Here is a 19,259-nt window from a genome sequence, read left to right as displayed (position 1 = left end):
TCAAGTATTTCAAGTACAGCTAGTCCCTGAGTGGTTGACTCCTGTTTCCTCCTAAACACACCCGAGGTGGCGCACCCTGGGCGTTGAGAACAACAGGGGCATGCTGCCCCATTCATTCACCAGCTCTAGCGCTGGGGGTACGGCCAAGACCAAAATCCAGGACCGAAGAGGAAGTCACTCACTGGAGCCTGAAGGTTGATTATCAACAGAACAAAAGATGATAAAGTGGGAGGGAGAAGGTGTTAGGGACTGCGGGGCTGTGATGCTGGAGGAAGGACCACATCCTGCAGAAATCTACAGGTTCCCACAAGGATGGATGCTTCATTCTGGGTCAGAGCAGCAGGTTAACCCGGGTGATTCAGGACTTCTCAGCCTCCCCGTGATGCACACGACTAGATAATTCTCTGTGAGGTGCTGTCCTATGCACTGTAGGCTGCTAGGCAGCCTGCTTCATCTTCATCTCTGACCAGATGAAAGGTATCACATCTTCATCTCTGACCAGATGAAAGGTATCACCTCCCACGTCTTGCATTGTGACACCAAGAAACATCATCACCATACATGACAAGGGTTTCTCCCGGGAGGCAGAGACATCTCTGGTTGAGAACAAATATACCCGCGGTGTTAGAAAAAGTTTCCCAGATTTGGTGAAAACACCAAAGCTGCTGGTCAAGGGCAGAGAAATCTCCATGGGGAACCAGGAGAAACTTTGGGAAATCTCTTGAGAAGACTCTGATGCTTAAAAGTGTGGCTTCCCTAGTGGCTCAGATGGTAAACCGTCTGTCTGCAATGCAGGAGACCTGGGTTTGATCCCTGGGTTGGGAAGATCCCCTGGAGAAGGAAATGGCAGCCCACTCCAGTATTCTTGCCTGGAAAATCCCGTGAACCGTGGAGCCTGGTAGGCTACTATCCATGGGGTCGCAAAACGTCAGACATGACTGAGCGACTTCACTTTCACTTTCACTTTGAAACCAGAAGGACTGCTATCTTCAGGGGTGTTTGTTAGAAATGCAGGTTCCAGGCTCAACACTAAACACACTCCATCAGAACCAGCATCACCGATAGTCTTCTCTGAGGGTCACTGATCGTGTTTCTCTTGGAGAGGTGCTATGTGGAGAATGTCATCAAGGGTGAGAGCTTGAAAATGAGCCTGTGACTCATCCTCTCATCTGTGAGAGTTTATGCACACTGGAACCTTCATCAGGGATCGCTGGGCAAGGCAGTCTGCAGGTTCATGGCCATCCCTATCGAAACACCAATGGCATTTTTTTTCAGAACAAGAATAAATAATTTTAAAATTTGTAGGCAATCACCAAGACCTCTCACTCCCCAAAGCCAAAACGTTCTTCAGAAAGAACAGAACAGCTTGAGGAAACATGCTTCTAGACTTCAGACTATATTATAAAACTACAGTTAGCAAGATAGGATGGTAGTGACAACACACACACACAACCACACAACCACACACACAACCACACACACACAACCACACGCACACAACCACACACACAACCACACACACACAACCACACACAACCACACACACAACCACACACACACAACCACACACACAACCACACACACAACCACACACACACAACCACACACAACCCCACACACACAACCACACACACACAACCACACACACAACCACACACACAACCACACACACACAACCACACACACACAACCACACACACACCCACACACACACACACACACACACACAACCACACACAACCACACACAACCACACACACAACCACACACACAACCACACACACACAACCACACACACAACCACACACACAACCACACACACACAACCACACACAACCACACACACACAACCACACACAACCACACACACACACAACCACACACACAACCACACACACACACCCACACACACAACCACACACACACAACCACACACACAACCACACACACACAACCACACAACACAACCACACACACAACCACACACACAACCACACACACAACCACACACAACCACACACACACACAACCACATAACCACACATGTAAAACAAAGAAAAAGGACACAAAACCCAGAAATAAATCCACACACTTGCAGTCAAATAATCTACTACAAAGAAGACATGAGTATATGGTGGAGAAAACAGTCTCTTGAATAAGCAAAAACAACACCCAGTTGTGGATGTGACTGGTGATGGAAGCAAGGTCCGATGCTGTAAAGAGCAATATTGCATAGGAACCTGGAATGATAGGTCCCCGAATCAAGGTAAATTGGCAGTGGTCAAACAAGAGATGGCAAGAGTGAACGTCAGCATTCTAGGAATCAGTGAACTAAAATGGACTGGAATGGGTGAATTTAACTCAGATGACCATTATGTCTACTACTGTTGGCAAGAATCTCTTAGAAGAAATGGAGTAGCCCTCATAGTCAACAAAAGACTCCAAAATGCAGTACTGGATGTAATTTAAAAAATGATAGAAAGATCTCTGTTTTTTTCCAAGGCAAACCACTCAATATCACAGTAATCCAAGTCTATGCCCCAACCAGTAATGCTGAAGAAACTGAAGTTGAATTGTTCTATGAAGATCTACAAGACCTTCTAGAACTAACACCCCAAAAAGATGTCCTTTTCATTAAAAGGGACTGGGATGCAAAAGTAGGAAGTCAAGAAACACCTGGAATAACAGGCAAATTTGGTCTTGGAATACAAAATGAAGCAGGGCAAAGGCTAACAGAGTTTGCCAAGAGAATGCACTGGTCATTGCAAACACCCCCTTCCAACAACACGAGAGAAGACTCTACACATGGACATCACCAGATGGTCAACACTGAAATCGCATTGATTATATTCTTTGTAGCTGAAGATGAGGAAGCTCTATACAGTCAGCAAAAATAAGACTGGGAGCTGACTGTGGCTCGGATCATGAACTCCTTATTGCCAAATTCAGACTTAAACTGAAGAAAGTAGAGAAAACCACTAGACCATTCAGCTATGACCTAAATCAAATCCCTGACGATTATACAATGGAAGTAAGAAATAGATTTAAGGGACTAGATCTGATAGACAGAATGCCTGAAGAACTATGGACAGAGGTTTGTGACATTGTATAGGAGACAGGGATCAAGACCATCCCCAAGAAAAAGAAATGCAAAAAAGCAAAATGGCTGTCTGGGGAGGCCTTACAAATAGCTGTGAAAAGAAGAGAGGTGAAAAGCAAAGGAGAAAAGGAAAGATATAAGCATCCAAATGCAGAGTTCCAGAGAATAGCAAGAAGAGATAAGAAAGCCTTCTTCAGCGATCAATGCAAAGAAATAGAGGAAAACAACAGAATGGGAAAGACTAGAGATCTTGAGTCTCTAGAGATGCTGGACCTCTAGAGTCATTGGAAAAGGCCCTGATGCTGGGAAAGATTGAAGATGGGAGGAGAAGGGGACGACAGAGGATGAGATTGTTGGATGGCATCACAGACTTGATGGACATGAGTTTGAGTAAGCTCTGGGAATTGGTGATGGACAAAGAAGCCTGGTGTGCTGCAGTCCATGGGGTCCCTAAGAGTCTGACAGGAATGAGCGACTGAACTGACTGACTGACTTCAATTAGTGGTGCTGAGAAAATTGCATGTAGAAGGTTGAAATTAGAACACTCTCTAATCTCATATACACAAATGAAGTAAAAATGGATTAAAGACTGAAATGTAATACCGAATACTGTGAAACTCCTAGAGGAAAACCAGGAGACCACTTTTGACAAAAATTGCGGGAGTATTTTTTGAATCTTCAAGGAAAGAAAAGAAAAATAAACAAATAAGACCTAATTTACCTTAAAAGCTTTTGCACAGGAAAAGAAACCATTGACAAAAGAAAAAAGACATGAGAAATGAGAAAATATTTCCAAGTGATATCCCTGATAAAGGATTAATATGCAACATATATAAACAGCTCACACAAGTCAACATAAAAAAAAAAAAAGACAACCCGATTTAAAAATGGGAAGAAAATCAAAGAGACATTTTCCAAAGCAGAAATGTAGAGGGCAACAGGGATGTGAACAGATGCTCAAAACTGCTAATTTTCAAGGAAATGCAAATCAAAACCACAGTGCGATCTCCCCTTACAGCTATAAGAGTGGCTGTTATCAAAAAGAGCACAGATAACAATTATTGAAGAGGGTGTGGGAAAAAGCGTACCCTCCTACGCTGTTGATGGGAATGCAAGTTGGTGCAACCTCTGAGCAAAACAGAATGGATGATTCACTGAAAAGAGAGCTAACGTATGATGCTCTGACTCCTCTTCTGGGTGCATACTCAAAGGTCTAATTCAGAAAGACACATGCACTCCCCCCCAATGTTCCTAGAAGCCTTATTTGCAGTAGCCAGGACACAGAAACAAGCGAAATATGCACTGAAAGATGAGTGATTAAACAGGATGTGGTATGAACACACAATGGAATAAGGCTCAAGCATCACAAAGAGCAAAGTAACGCCTCTGGCAGCGATGTAGATGGTCGTGGAGGGCATTATGATAACTGAAACAAGTTAGAGAAAGACAAATATCGCATGTTACCACTTACATGTGGAATCTATAGAATATAATAAAGCAGTGAATATTACCAAAAAAGAAGCAGATTCACAGTTACAGAGAAAGAGCTAGTGGTGACCAGTGGAGAACTAGGAGGTATAAACTATGGGATATAAGGGAGGCTCAAGAATGTATTGTTCAACACAAGGAATATAGCCAGTATTTTATAAGTGTTAATCAATTTTAACCTTTGAAAACTGCACAAAATTAAAAAAATTTACCTAGGTTAAAAAAAAAAATGAAATAGAATCCTTGAGGGGACAGGTTGTGTTTGGTAAACAAGGTCAAAATCTACCTTTCACTGTTTAGATCCAGTTGTGGAATCTAAGATGTACCAAAAAAAAAAAAAAAAAAAAAAGAACACAGAGAAAACAGAAAAACAAATCAGAAATTTATAAACTGGGAGAGACAGGCTTCATAGTGAAAGATTGTTGCTAAACCATGGGATTCTTGGCATCCGGAGGAGAAGAATTCAATCCGGGGCCAGAGATGAGGCTTGATCACTCAGAGCTTTTGTGTAATAAACTTTTATTAAAGTATAAAAGAGATAGAGAAAGATTCTGACAGACATCAGAAGCGGGACAGAGAGTGCCCCCCATCCCCACCGCCAGTGTTAGCAAGGGATCTATATACTCTCCAATCCGTTATCACAATGAATCAAAAGAATGTCCAGAGGTTGCAAAGATCTTACTAGACCCACTTCCGCAATCCATATTTCAAGATAACAGGATTAGCCAGAAGGCCCTCAGGAAGGAGAAGCTGTCCTCAAGCAGGATACATTGTTACTATATGATCCCTAGTACAGAGTTTAAACTTGAGCTCTGTAATTGACTAAGACTATGGAGACAGCGATGGCACCCCACTCCAGTACTCTTGCCTGGAAAATCCCATGGATGGAGGAGCCTGGTGGGCTGCAGTCCATGGGGTCGCTAAGAGTCAAACACGACTGAGCGACTTGACTTTCACTTTTCACTTTCATGCATTGGAGAAGGAAATGGCAACCCACTCCAGTGTTCTTGCCTGGAGAATCCCAGGGTCGGGGGAGCCTGGTGGGCTGCCGCCTATGGGGTCACACAGAGTCGGACATGACTGAAGTGACTTAGCAGCAGCAGCAAGGAATATAGACCAAAAAAGGTTTGTCCTTTCCACTTCTTTGAGAATTCCAGAACCCTCTCTCCTTGGGGACCCTCCTGGAGTTCTTATCAACCTGCCTAGAAATTGACTCTCTCAATAGTTACAGAAAGCTGGCTAAATTTGGGGAGCAAAGTCAGGAAGGATGCTTAGCACTGTTCAGGGGTTTATAAGGGTAGTGTTTGTGCAGGAGGGTTCCATTTTTATTTATCATTCTGTGACTGTCAGTTTCGTCAACGCTTATGAAAGACAGTTGGGAATAAAGGTCCTATGACTTCCTTCAGTTACAAAATAGCAGGATTACCACCACCTGTCTGCAATCATGTCTGAGAGTAACTGTGTTTCATCTCCCCTTGATTGGCAGTTAGAAAGGTCCTCCTAAGAGGGAAACACTCCCAGGGGAACATGTGTTAGTAAGACTCCAGAGGAAAATCCCAGGATGTTGAAGGTGCCTAAGGAGGCATGGAAGGGTGATGATGGGTGGATGAGGGGTGTTAGCTGGATCACATCCCTGCTGGAAATGACATAAGTCATGGAGATGAGTGAGAAAATCTGGGTGAGTGTTACGAGGCATAACAAGTTTCTGTGATGACCTTTCAGAGCAGGACGTTAGATCAGAACACTTACAGAGGAATAGAAGAAAACCAACATAAAGATGTATCTTGGGACCAAAATAAAAAAAGAAAAGAAAGAAGGGCCTTCCCTGGTGGTCTAGTAGGTAAGAGTCTGTGCTCCCAGCGCATATTGCTGGCTTGCATTGCTGGAACCTGATTGCAAATAAACACACAAATAAGTTGTAAAAAGAAGAACAGGATTTAAAGAAAGAGAATGTTATTGAAATAGATGGGGAAAAGTGGAAACAGTGACACATTGTATTTCCTCAGGCTCCAAAATCACTGCAGATGGTGACTGCACCCATGAAATTAAAAGATGTTCGGCCCTTGGGAGAAAAGCTATGAGCAACCTAGACAGCGTATTATAAAGCAGAGACATTACTGGCAAAGGTCTGTAGAGTCAAAGCTAGATTTTTTTCCAGTAGTCATGTATCCATGTGAGAGTTCGACCATAAAGTAGGTTGAGTGCTGAAGAACTGATGCTTTTCAACTGTGGTATTGGAGGGGAGGACTCTTGAGAGTCCCTTGGACTGCAAGGAGATCAAACTGTCAAGTCTAAAGGGAATCAACCCTAAATATTCATTGGAAGGACTGATGCTGAAGCTGAAGCTCCAATACTATGGCCACTTGATGCGAAGAGCTGACTCCTTGGAAAAGACCCTGATGCTGGGAAAGATTGAAGGTAGGAGGAGAAGGCAGGGACAGAGGATGAGATGGTTGGATGGCATCATGGGCTCAATGGACACGAGTTTGAGCAAGCTGCAGGAGATAGTGAAGGACAGGGAGGCCTGGCGTGCTGCAGTCCATGGGGGTCCCAGGGAGTTGGACATGACTTGGCAACTGAACAACAACATGTTCCTGAAGGAACACTGTTGGTCATTCTCAGAGAAAGTGGCAATATAAACACCTAAGTTGAAGACCCTGTTTTAGCCAAAGCCTCCTCAAGGGGCTGATACCAAATAGCAATTCTGAGCTCCGAGGTGTCCCAGAAGCAAGCAATACAGAGTCCATGCTCTTGGTAATTTTCTTCAGCTGGACTGGAAACCATAAAAGTACCATTGTTCCTTAATTTCTGCAGTCGGAACTTGATGTTCATTTGGCACATTCATGTGATAAATCCCTATCAAAGAAAATGCCCGTGAATGAAAATTGGAAGAAGAACAAAGAAGGTGTTCTTCGGCTCTTTCATTGTCCTTGAAGATACCAGAGGAGGGATTATCAGTGAAAGTTCAATGAGCTATCAAGGTGACCGGAAAGAGTTGGCAAGGGGGTGAAGATGTGGGGAGAGGATTTAATTCAAGCCAGACTGAGCATTACAAAGCGGGAAGCAGAATCCTAGAACGTCCTGAGGACTGTGTTGCCTGCTGCAAGTCGAAGGCACACTCCTGTACGTTTCTGAGAAAAAGGGATATTCACCAGAGTGATACACGGATATCTTACACAAAGCTGACCAAGGAGGCCTATTCCAGGTGTGCATGTAAAAGCAAGTTACGCAGACCCCCCTGTGAGTGCGTGCTTTATCACTCAATTGTGCCCAGTTCTTTTGTGACCCCTAAGGAGTATAGCCCGCCAGGCTCCTCTGTCCATGGGATTCTCCAGGCAAGAATACTAGAGTGGACTGCCACTCCCTCCTCCAGGGTGCTGGATTATATGCTCAGTGGTGTCCAGCTCTTTGCAATCCCATGGGCTGTAGCCCACCAGGCTCCTCTGTCCATGGCATTTTTCAGACAAGAATACTGGAGTGGGTTTGTTGCCATTTCCTACTCCAGGGGATCTTCCCGACCCAGAGATCGAACTTGCATCTCTAGCACTGGCAGGCAAATTCATTATCACTGAGCCTCCTGGGAATGCCAGGACCCCCTCCTAGTCTTTAAGAAGTTATGTGGGCAGCATCAGAAGAAAGAAAAACATAATTGACCCCTGTGGTCAACGTCACCATCCTGTGTCCTGAGGGTCTGGGGTTAATGTGTAAAGCAGACACACCCTACATGTTAGGATAAAAGGCAGCAGGTCCAAGCAACACAGAAGAAAGACGTTGATGTCTGACTTTTTTTTTTTTTTCTGTCCCACCTTAAAATATGAATTTTATAGTTTATTGGGAGGAAACTTGTTTTTTTTCCTTTTTTTTTTCTTTTCTTCCAAAATATTTAAAGTTAGAAGAACTAGTCTCACGCTTTCTTGCTTGCCTGGAGAAATCATTGAGTCAGTGAGCAAATGATATATTACAAAATAGATGGGTAAGAGGGTTTTTGGAACAGGGGGTGATGGCAATGGCCTGCTGACATGCTCTCTTCCCAGAAGGTTGCTGGAGGCATCTGAATACACTGTCCTCCTTGTGAGGAGGAAATGATAAACATGCTTTGTCCTCTTCACCTGAGAGAAATCTGAGAGTTGCCCAGGGTCTCTAAGTCCTCGTTATAATCTTGTTAAATCCATCACATCTTTAGTTCTGGAAGAGAAGCTTAAACCCCATCTTCTCAATGCCAAAAAAACAGTTCAGGAGTTGCAGATATGTATCTTGGATGGTTTCTCCCATTTTAAATCTCAGGATGTCAAGGAAAGCAAAAATACCTGACCTTCAAAGAGCCTGACTTCTCACTGAGTGTAAAGGCCAAATGTCCAGATGCAAAGTGTATAATCGCATTATAAAAGTGACAGATTGCCAGGGAAGCTCAACTGCCAAGCAGGATATCAGAAGGGGATGTCTACCTCATCAGTGTCTCAGGAGGGGCGGCCATTGGTTTGTGTGCGTCTCACGCCCACAGCGGCGGGATAGGATAAAAAGTGGAAGCTGTTCACGTCCTCTCCAAACCACTGGAACGCCCACAGCCTCTCAAGAAGAAGGACCACGCGGAGTCAACCATGCAAGCCGACAAGATGAAGGTCCTGTTTTTGACGTTGGTCCTTGGTCTGGTCTGTTCTTCCCAGGAGATTCCAGCTGAGCCACACCACTCAGAGGTACCCAAAATGAGCAGCTCAGGGAGGATGTCTCTCTTGTGTGTGTGTATGTGTTTCTTATGGGGTTTCTGTTATGTGGATTCATCTATTCTATGTGAGGTTGCTTCAGTTGTATCTGACTCTTTGTGACCCCAAGGACTGTATAGCCCACCAGGCTCCTCTGTACATGGGATTCTCGAGGCAAGAATACTGGAGTGGGTAGTCACTCAGTTGTGTCTGACTCTTTCCCCCCGTATGGTCTGTAGCCCACCAGGCACCTCTTTCCACATGCACCCATAAACCTAGTCATTACCGCCAACTGAAGAACGGCTCATTAATTGGCATCCACACTGGATTCATAGTATCTCTGTATTATCTCTCCCCCCGTTAAGTAAGTGAAATTCCCTCAGTCGTGTTCGACCCTTTGTGACCCCATGGACTGTATAGCCCACCAGGCTCCTCTGTCCATGGGATTCTTCAGGCAAGAGTACTGGAGTGGGTTGCCATTTCCCCCTCCAGGGGATCTTCCCGACCCTGGGATCAAGCCCAGCTCTCCCATATTGCAGGAAGATTCTTTACTGTCTGAGCCACCAGGGAAGCTCAATCTCTACTATCTATTAAATGTCTCTTAGGTGTTTTCACCACTGTTGCAAAACAGAGGAAAGTGAAGTGAAGGTGTTAGTCAGTTGTGTCTGACTCTTTGCAAACCCATAGACTATCCCACCAGGCTCTTCTGTCCATGGGATTCTCCACTCAAGAATTGTGCACTGGGTTGCCATTTCCTCCTCCAGGGGATCTTCCCGACCCTGGTTTTGAACCTATGTCTCCCACATTGCAGGCAGATTCTTTACCATCTGATCCACTAGGGAAGCCCATTTGATAGTATATTTACAGTGAATGACAACCGCAGATAGATATAGACTCACACACACACATACACACACATCCTATCCCAGGAGATATACCTGTCTGTTTTCACTGAGTTTTAAAAAGGAGTATCCTATTATCTTCCTTGTCTCTTAGACATTTTCACTGCTCTTGTAAAACAGAGGAGAGTGAAGTGAAGGTATTGGCTACTCAGTTTTGTCTGACTCTTTGTGACCTCATAGACTGTATCCCACCAGGCTCCTCTTTCCATGGGATTCTCCAGGCAAAAATAGTGGAGTGGGCTGCCATTTCTTCCTCCAAGGGATCTTCCCGAACTACAATGCAACCCACATCTCCCACATTGTAGGCAGATTCTTTACCGCCTGAACCAGCAGGGACGACCAAATCAGAGGAGGTTCGGTCAAACAGCTGTTGCATTGGAGTTCTGAATTTGACAAGAGAGCTTAAGCAGTCACAGAAATACCTCAATTCCCTGTTCTTCCTTTGACTTGAGTCTTTACATAGCTTTATAAGCAGGGCTTCTTGCTCAATAAACTTGGGGAGCTTCTGCCCCAGTGAAAGTGTAGGGAAACTCCCGAAGGATGGTGTCGAACAGGATGAAAAGGGAGGGACTCACATTTCTAAGGGAAGTTTTGCTCTTAGATTTCAGGAGAATGGAGAACTCATTACATCGCCTCCAGCAACACAGAAAAGACTGGTGAGAACGGGCCATTCAACGTTTACCTTCGCAGCATCAAATTTAACGACAAAGGGGACTCCCTTGTCTTCCACTTCTTTGTCAAGTAAGTGAACATAACCCAGAAGGAAACCATCTGTAAACCCTGAGCCTGAGGGAGGGAGCGTCTCCCTCATCTTCAGGGAGCTCTCTGGATGATGTTGAGAGCATGATGCCCTGAGCTGGGGGGCTGAGCAGGGTCTCTGAGCTAGGGGGGCAGTTTCCCTGAGAGCCTCCAGGGAATGTCCTGGAATCTTTCATCACCACTGAGTTTACCAAAGCCTCAGAGCCCCAGGTACCACTCAGGGGATGTCCACTACACGGCAGATGGTTTACTGAAAACTCATGTACGTATTTTGAGAAATAAAGTGAAGTCACTCAGTCATGTTCAACTCTTTGCGACCCCATGGACTGTAGCCTGCCAGGCTCCTCTGTCCATGGGATTCTCCAGGTAAGAATACTGGAGTGGGTTGCCATTTCCTTCTCCAGGGGATCTTCCCAACCCAGGGATTGAACCCTGGTCTCCTGCATTGCAGGCAGATACTTAATCCTCTGAGCCACCAGGGAAGCCCCCCACCCCCTGGTTTTGAGAAATAAAAACCTTAATAAATAAGGATCTGTATAGCACAGGTGCCCCTAGTGGTAAAGAACCCGCCTGCCAATGCAAGAGACACAAGAGACGCGGGTTCGATCCCAAGGTGGGGAAGATCCCCTGGAGGAGGAAATGACAACCCACTGCAGTCCTGGAGAATCCCATGGACAGAGGAGCCTGGTGGGCTGCAGTGTATGGGGTCAGAAAGAGTCAGACATAACTGAGCAACTAACACTGAGCAAACACAGTAAAAAATTTAATCAATCAATAGAAAAGGGAAAGAATGCAAAGGCTTATGCTTGGAGATAATGGTGTATAAATACACATAATTTATACTATGTCATCCATGTGTACATGCTAAGTTGCTTCAGTCATGTCCAAGAATCTGTGTTGAGTGTGAGAGACCCAGGTTCTGTCCCTGGGTTGGAACGATCCGCTGGAGAAGGGATAGGCTACCCACTCCAGTATTCTTGGTCTTCCCTGGCGGCTCAGCTGGTAAAGAAGCTGCCTGCAATGCAGGAGACCTGGGTTTGACCCCTGGGTCGGGAAGATTCCCTGGAGAAGGGAAAGGCTACCCACTCCAGTATTCTTGCCTGAAGAATCCCATGGAGTCCATGGGATCGCCAAGAGTTGGACACGACTGAGCGACTTTCCCTTTCATATTTGAACATTGACCCCTATGTCAAATATCATATGTATTTTGTATGTGGGTGAACGTGTTTGTATACACAGATGTCCTTTCATGTTAATTCCTCTTATACTGGTTTTTTAAAATTAATTTCTCTTTTTTTTTTTTTTTTTGACTGTGCTGGGTCTTCATCGCTATGTGTGGGTTTTCTCTAGTTCTGGTGAACCGGGGGCCACTCTCTCATTGTAATGCTCAGGCTTCTTGTTGTGACGGCTTCTCTAGTTGAGGAACACCAGCTCTGGAGTGCAGGTTCAGTAACTGTGGCACACAGGCTTAGTTGCCGCTCTGCACATGGGATCTTCCGGGACCAGGGATTGAACCTGTGTTCCCTGTATAGGCACATGGATTCTCATCCACGGGACCAGAGGGAAGTCCTCTTACTGTGTTTTTATACAGCAAGAGTTTGTTTTCGATAAAATTAAAGACTTTTTTAAAATTTACTATCCTGCACTTTGGGGTGACTATAAGAATGGGTTTTGCAGATGGCGCTAGTGGTAAAGAACCTGCCTGCCAATGCAGGGGACATTAAGAGATTCAGGTTTGATCCCTTGGTTGGGAAGATCCCTTGCAGAAGGGAAAGGCAACCCGCTCCAGTGTTCTTGCCTGGAGAATTCCACAGAGAGAGGAGCCTTGCGGGCTACAGTTCAAGGGGTCACAAAGAGTCACACATGACTGGGAGGACTTCACATGTACATATGCAAACTCTAAGAAGACGCTGTCAGGACTGGGAGAGCGCTAAGGTCTCTGTTGGTAGCTGTGCCTCTCAGCTTGAAGACAAGGATTAAAGCTCAGACTGGTTACCTTCCTTCTTCTTTCCGACAATTCTGGCTTTCTGCGTGCTTGTTTGTTTGTGAAGGTGATCTGTTTTGTATTGGCAGTGTATCCCTGGGATGACTGCTCAGATTTCACGCGTCCACGTGACAGTCCTTGTCAGTTGGTAGTCACGTGATGTCACAAGCTTCGCTGGTGAATCTCACACTGTCTCAGTCAATAAAATGATTCGTGACACAGGGCATTGTGTGTCGGGGGGTGGTGGTGGTTGATGGAACAAAACCCTAATGAGATGTGAAATCCATACGACTTCTATCAACCAACTGGAAGCTGTTTTGTCTTTAAGGAACAACGGGGCATGTACAGAGTCATCTGTTAGTGGAAGAAGAATCGCAAACAACGTTTACGTGGCTGAATGTAAGCATGAGTGTTTCACGGGTAAACGTTCACTCAGGTTGAGGTCTCGGTCTTAACTTCCTCAAGAACTGCATACACCAGGCACTGGCCCCCGAATCTCCCCAGCAATGCCTTTTGTTATGAACACAGAGTCCACCCCCAGAGCTTGGACGGCTCTTCCCAAAGATGGGTGGCCGGGGGACACGGAAAATCCAATTTGAGTTGTTCCAATGTGACCCAAGGCTCGTGGACCCAGAGCAGGTTTGGGCAAGTAGCATGCGTTTGCTGGGGGCTAGGAGCCTGAATTGCAGTGGCTATGTTTTCCTTTTTTCTCAAGCTAATCTGTTTTTCGAATGATGGTCAGTGTTTTCAGACACTGAGCAATTGTGTTGGCATGTTTTGGGAACACAGTCAGGCGGTTTTACCTCCCATGTCGCTGAGTGATTGCAAGAAGGTGAGATAGGGGCCAGGAGAGACAGGATGGACTAGCGGATGTAGAAATGATACCTAGTAGGTCTGGGCTGCATCTCGTCCAGACACACAGGGCAGAGTGGACGGGCAGAGAGGACGGGTGTCCCTCCAGGCGGGCACAGAACTCATTACTAGGTAAACCATCTTCACAGCAAGCAGTGTGACAACAGGCTCTGGTGTAACCCAGCCTGAGGGGCAGAGGAAATGCAATAATTAATATAACATGTTCAGAAGGCTGCCGCACACAGGGTCGGCACTCAATAACATGAAGGTTTTTTCTTTTTTATTCTTTCAATTAAATATCTAAAAAATTTTGTGGTTAAAATATTGCTTATTCATTGCTTCCTTAAAATGTATCACTATGAAACATCTGTGCTTGTCCCCGATTTCATCTTTTAAATTTATTTTTAACTGGAGGATGGTTGTTTTACGGTGTTGGGTTGGTGTCTGTAGTGCAACGTGAATCTGTTGAATGCATACAAATATGTCCTCCCCTACGACCTCCCACCCTCCCATCCCACGTCTCTCGGTCGTAACAGAGCACTGGGCGGAGCTTCCTATAGAACAGCTTCCAAATCAGCTAAATGTACAGGGATATCCCCTCCCTCCATAACCTCCATGTCTCCCCATCTCACCCCTCCAGGTCGTCACAAAAACACCGAGCTGAGCACCCTGTGCTACCCAGGACCTTCCCACTAGCTATCTCCTTTACAACATGCTCATATATATATACGGCAGGGCTAACCTCTGAAATGCTTTTTTGCTTTTGGTCTTAAACAGAAATCAACTCCATGTCTGAGATAACAGAAATACAAAGAAATTTTTTTTTTTTTTGGACCTGGGACTTGATAAAGTGCTCATGTTGTTTAAAAAGTGTTCATTGGAACGCATGTTCTAGAAAACCCCTTTAGGGACATGGCAAAGAGTGATTGGTCAACTGCACGAGACGGTGGGACTAAGGAGAAGTCTTGCCTTCTCTCCTTGCTGCCATAGCAACTCCAGCGTTCGACACAGGGCTGAGACAGAGATTGACAGGCAGTTGTGCTTGCCGATAGGATAAATACAGAAGGCATGGCTGCCAACAGGCTAAATTCACTGTGATAGAGCTGTGATCTACTAATATTCAAGGTGGGGCTAACTGCATATTTTCACTCTCTATTAAAGATGCGGGTGCCAATGAATTCCACTTTATTCTGGTGTCTGACGATGGTCTGATAGTAAATTCTGAAAACGTGGATGAAGCAGGCAACAGAACCAGACTCGTTGGGCTCTTGGGTATGTATTACCACCTGACAACATCCCCATTGCCGTGTAATGGCAGCATTGCTGTATTTGTATCCCTAATTCATCTCGTGCTTTCCTTATTCATTCGCAAGGGCCAGGTCTTTCTGTTCATCCACCTAAGAGCCCTGGAAAGTAATCTACCATAGAAAGAGAGGTGAAGAAAGTAGATGGAAGTGGTGGGAAATATCATCGGACAATTCAGAATTATTCTCACCTGCTAGAACCTAAAAATAAAATTACTGAGTTTTTCTTTTTTCTTTTTTGAAGGCATGGCTATAAGGAAAGTGGTAGTCAGTCTGCCGTGTCTGACTCTTGTGACCCCATGGACTGTAGCCCCCCAGGCTCCTCTGTCCATGGGATTCTCCAGTCAAGAATGCTGGAGTGGGTTGCCATGCCCTCCTCCAGGGGATCTTCCCAAACCAGGGATCGAACCCAGGTCTCCCAGATTCTTTACCGTATATCGAAGTTGTCCTCAATTCCTTCATTTTATGCCACGTTTCCAAAGTAATGCAAGCCTTGAAGCAGAAACGTTTAAAATACATCTTCGTCCTGTTCATTCATCCAGTGCGTTGCTCTTATGAGCATTGACATCACCCCCAAATAACCACGTCGAAACACCGAGAGGTGTGTGTACCACGGGGACTCCTTCTTGTTTGTTGTTGTTCAGTCATTAAGTCGTGTCCAGCTGTTTGCAAACCCCATGGACTGCAGCACGGCAGGCCTCCCTGGGGATGTCGGGTCTCTGTTTCAGGAAAGGTTCTGAGTAGAACCGTGGGTTAAAGAAAGAGTAGATTGTCTCCCATTATCACGTGTGACATGGCGAGCGTGTGTCTATTGGGGGAGAACTCTGTTTGCTATATATCTGGGCCCCAGAACAAGACCTAAGCTCAGATGGCAGGAAGCTGGTCAAGGAGCCAGGCGGTTCCATAGTGTGATGGAAGGAGCCCCAAATTCATGGAGCTCTTTGGGGTCCTGCTGCTGATGCGGGGGGCAGGACTGGTTACCCAGTTGGATGGGGATTAATTCTTTAAGATGGACAGCAGACATCTGAGTCGTGGGAAATGGTAGCTGTTTGAAGCTCTCTCCCATTATTCCAAGGGAAACCTGGTCAGCGCATTCAATTCTCCTCATTGTGTCTTCAGCAACGGTTATAACGGGTAAATTTCTGCTCTCCTGCGTTGTGATTTCCAGGCAAAGAAGATGAAGTTGACGACCATGATCTGGAGAGGTTCCTTGAAGAGGTTAGAAAATTGGGGATTCCAGAGGAAAATATTGTGGATTTCACCAAGGGTGGTAAGTGGAACTCTATCTTTTTTCCCCCCTGAATCTTTCACCCCATATGGACATTCACAACCAGGAAACAAATGAGTTTGCTTATAAATTGTTCTCTTGCAAGTAATCTTTTATATAACCCATTACTTAAGAAATGTTAAAATTACCGGAATGGGTACTATTTGGTGGGTCTCTCATTCCTGCCCATTTGATTTCCCCCCAGACGGCTGTCAGGCCCAGTGAAAAAAAAAAAAAAGAGTGATGTCAACTCCACCTAATTGTAAGTAAACACACTCTGTTATGAACGCTGTTCCATCAAAGAAATCAGTAAAGACACTCTTCTTTTATATGTGTCAAAATTCTCATGTAACCGTGTTTTGCCCCAAGGACTTACATTCTATCCCCAGAGAACTTTTTTTTTTTCTTCTGTTACATTAGGCTACTTTGCATTTCTTGAGCCCTATTAAATTTCAGACTGGTTGGTTGATGAACGCCGAGCAGTTTTAGTGAGAAAAACTGAATTCTGAAGAAATGTGGGCAACCGGAGTCATCGGAGACAAGCAGGAAAGGCCACAAGCTGGTGGAAACTAACTTGTGTTCCCGTCAGTCCTGATCTCAAAGTTGTCCATGTGCTTCCCTCCCTGAAGGAGAACCGAGATTAAAGAGAGGTCACATTTTATGCAAGGCTGGTGTTTAATCTCTCATGATTCTGACAGAACCAGTAAAGATCTTCCAACCACACTGTCTGAAACACACATGTGAGTTAACTTTCCCATTCAGAAGGTGATTATCTTCAAGTGAGATACTTGAACTTTTTCAACTAAGACAGCCTGCAGAAATGACACCGGTATAGGCTAACGCGTGGCTTTCCTTTTTCTGCTGATGCAAAATGGAAGGAAAGAAAGGAAATTTTTTTTTTTTTTTAAAAGTAGCTTCCAGGTGAATATGATAAGAAAGAAGTGGTACATAGGTACAATGGAATATTAGTCAGCCAATGAAAAGCATGAAACAATGCCATTTGCAGCAAGATGGGTGCAACGGAGATTATCACACCAGGTGAAGAAAGTCAGGCAGAGGAAGACAAATATCGTGATGTCACTTATTATGGGAAGTGAAATATGGCACGAAGGAACTTATTTACCCAACAGAAGCCGACTCACAGATACAGAAAACAAACTTGTGTTTGCGTAATAGGAGGAGGCTGGGGAAGAGAAGGATTGGGAGTTTGGTGTTAGCAGATACAAACTGCTGTATACAGGATGGATAGATGAAAAATTCCAATTGTATATAGCACAGGAAAATATATGCAAGAACTCAAAACCAACATGTGGAAAGAATCTGAAAAATGATAGATATATGTATGTATAAACGAATCATGTTGTACACCTGTCTGAAACTAACACATCAATACTGAACTATCCTCCAATGTAAGATAAAATTTAAGAATTGATTTTTGAGGCCCCCAAAGACAAAGCTGGTGGAAATAGAGGGGTCTACTCCAATCTCAGAGTCTTTAGGCCATCTTTAGAGGAAGCATTCTCATGAGCATGGAGCCCGTGTTCCTGACTCCTACAATGCATCCTGCAGATAAAGGATCCCACCATACATACACCCTGGGGAAAACTACACACAGATCCTCACCTGCATCGCAAGATGTGGAGTCCTGAGGTCCACCAGCCTTCTAACATTGGATCAGCTACCAGCTCCCTGTTCCCTGGACAACCTCCTGCCCAAGGGTCCCCTTGTGAGACATCAGGCAGTTGACTCTCTTAAACCTTTGGTTCTCTTTTATTCACCTACAGAGTCTGTGAGACCAGACACATCCTCTTCCCCATGAAATCAAGATCAGCAACACGAAGATGATCTTCCTGGTTCCCGATCAACATGATCCTTCTCTCTTCGCGCTCACACTCTCTTTCCCATCTCATCTCTCCTGCTCACTACTCACTTCCTGTCTGTTGGTGTTTGATTTCTGAGGGTTTAAATAAACTGGTTTAATACACACCTGACTTACGAGTGTCTCTATAGCAAGTGCCTGATTTTAAAACACACAAATATGCATATCCAATTCAACTATCCAGAAAGATGTGTCTATAATAGGATAGTTGTTCCACTGGAGACAATTCTGATGAGGGTTAGATAGAGATGTCCTAGAGTGTCCAGCACACAAGGATACAGAGAAGTACATTCAATCACAGGACAGGGGGCGGGGCTCTGGGTCCTCTTACTGTACCGGAGGGGACAGCCTGGTCAAGAAAGATGTCATATAAAGCAAGAAAGCATCATATTTGTCACAGGGAAAGGAGCTTATGTTTTCCTCTCTGAGCTTCATAAAGAGAAAGTGTAAGATGTCATGGGACACAACAGGAAAAATGTGTATTCCCATAGCACAAACCCTTCTGAAACTGAGCTCAAGGACTGATGTTTCTTAGCCACTATATCACTAGTAACCGAAGCTCAGCGGCAGCTGAGACCTGGTCAGTCCATAGGATCATGAAGTCAGATCTGCACTGTCTGAAGGAACAGGATGACTGACTGCCCAGTCAGGAAGCTGTCATTGTCCTCAACACCTAAAGTTGGTCTCCAGCCTCATATGCTTCAAAGAGCAGTTCAGTTCAGTCACTCAGTCCGACTCTTTGTGACCCCATGAACCGCAGCACGCCAGGCCTCCCTGTCCATCACCAACTCCCGGAGTCCATCCAAACCCATGCCCATCGAGTTGGTGATGCCATCCAACCATCTCATCCTCTGTCATCTCCTTCTCCTCCTGCCTTCAATCTTTCCCAGCATCAGAGTCTTTTCAATTGAGTCAGCTCTTTGCATCAGGTGGCCAAAGTATCGGAGTTCCAGCTTCAACATCAGTCCCTCCAATGAACACCCAGGACTGATCTCCTTTAGGATGGACTGGTTGGATCTCCTTG

The 19,259-nt window shown here is 45.0% G+C and overlaps 1 protein-coding gene across 1 annotated transcript; it reads left to right on the top strand.

The window, feature by feature from the left end:
• Positions 1–9,138: 9,138 nt before the first annotated feature.
• On the top strand, positions 9,139–18,340 carry LOC121818296 (odorant-binding protein). Its single transcript, XM_042242139.1, has 7 exons — positions 9,139–9,282; positions 10,792–10,931; positions 13,262–13,332; positions 14,947–15,057; positions 16,258–16,359; positions 16,562–16,618; positions 18,141–18,340. The coding sequence occupies exons 1-6, from the start codon at positions 9,187–9,189 to the stop codon at positions 16,579–16,581; spliced, it is 540 nt and encodes a 179-aa protein (XP_042098073.1). The 5' UTR covers positions 9,139–9,186; the 3' UTR covers positions 16,582–16,618; positions 18,141–18,340.
• The last annotated feature ends 919 nt before the right edge of the window (positions 18,341–19,259 follow it).

The sequence above is a fragment of the Ovis aries genome, chromosome X (genome assembly GCF_016772045.2).
Source record: "Ovis aries strain OAR_USU_Benz2616 breed Rambouillet chromosome X, ARS-UI_Ramb_v3.0, whole genome shotgun sequence".
Classification (NCBI taxonomy): domain Eukaryota; kingdom Metazoa; phylum Chordata; class Mammalia; order Artiodactyla; family Bovidae; genus Ovis; species Ovis aries.
This window is presented reverse-complemented; position numbering and strand designations above follow the sequence as displayed.

Excerpts from the sequence above, each read along its gene's own strand:
- LOC121818296 (XM_042242139.1), top strand. The coding sequence starts at position 9,187 with ATGCAAGCCGACAAGATGAAGGTCCTGTTTTTGACGTTGGTCCTTGGT. Across the intron at positions 10,932-13,261 it reads GTCTTCCACTTCTTTGTCAA|GAACAACGGGGCATGTACAG; the intron begins GTAAGTGAACAT and ends TTTGTCTTTAAG. Across the intron at positions 16,360-16,561 it reads TGTGGATTTCACCAAGGGTG|ACGGCTGTCAGGCCCAGTGA; the intron begins GTAAGTGGAACT and ends ATTTCCCCCCAG.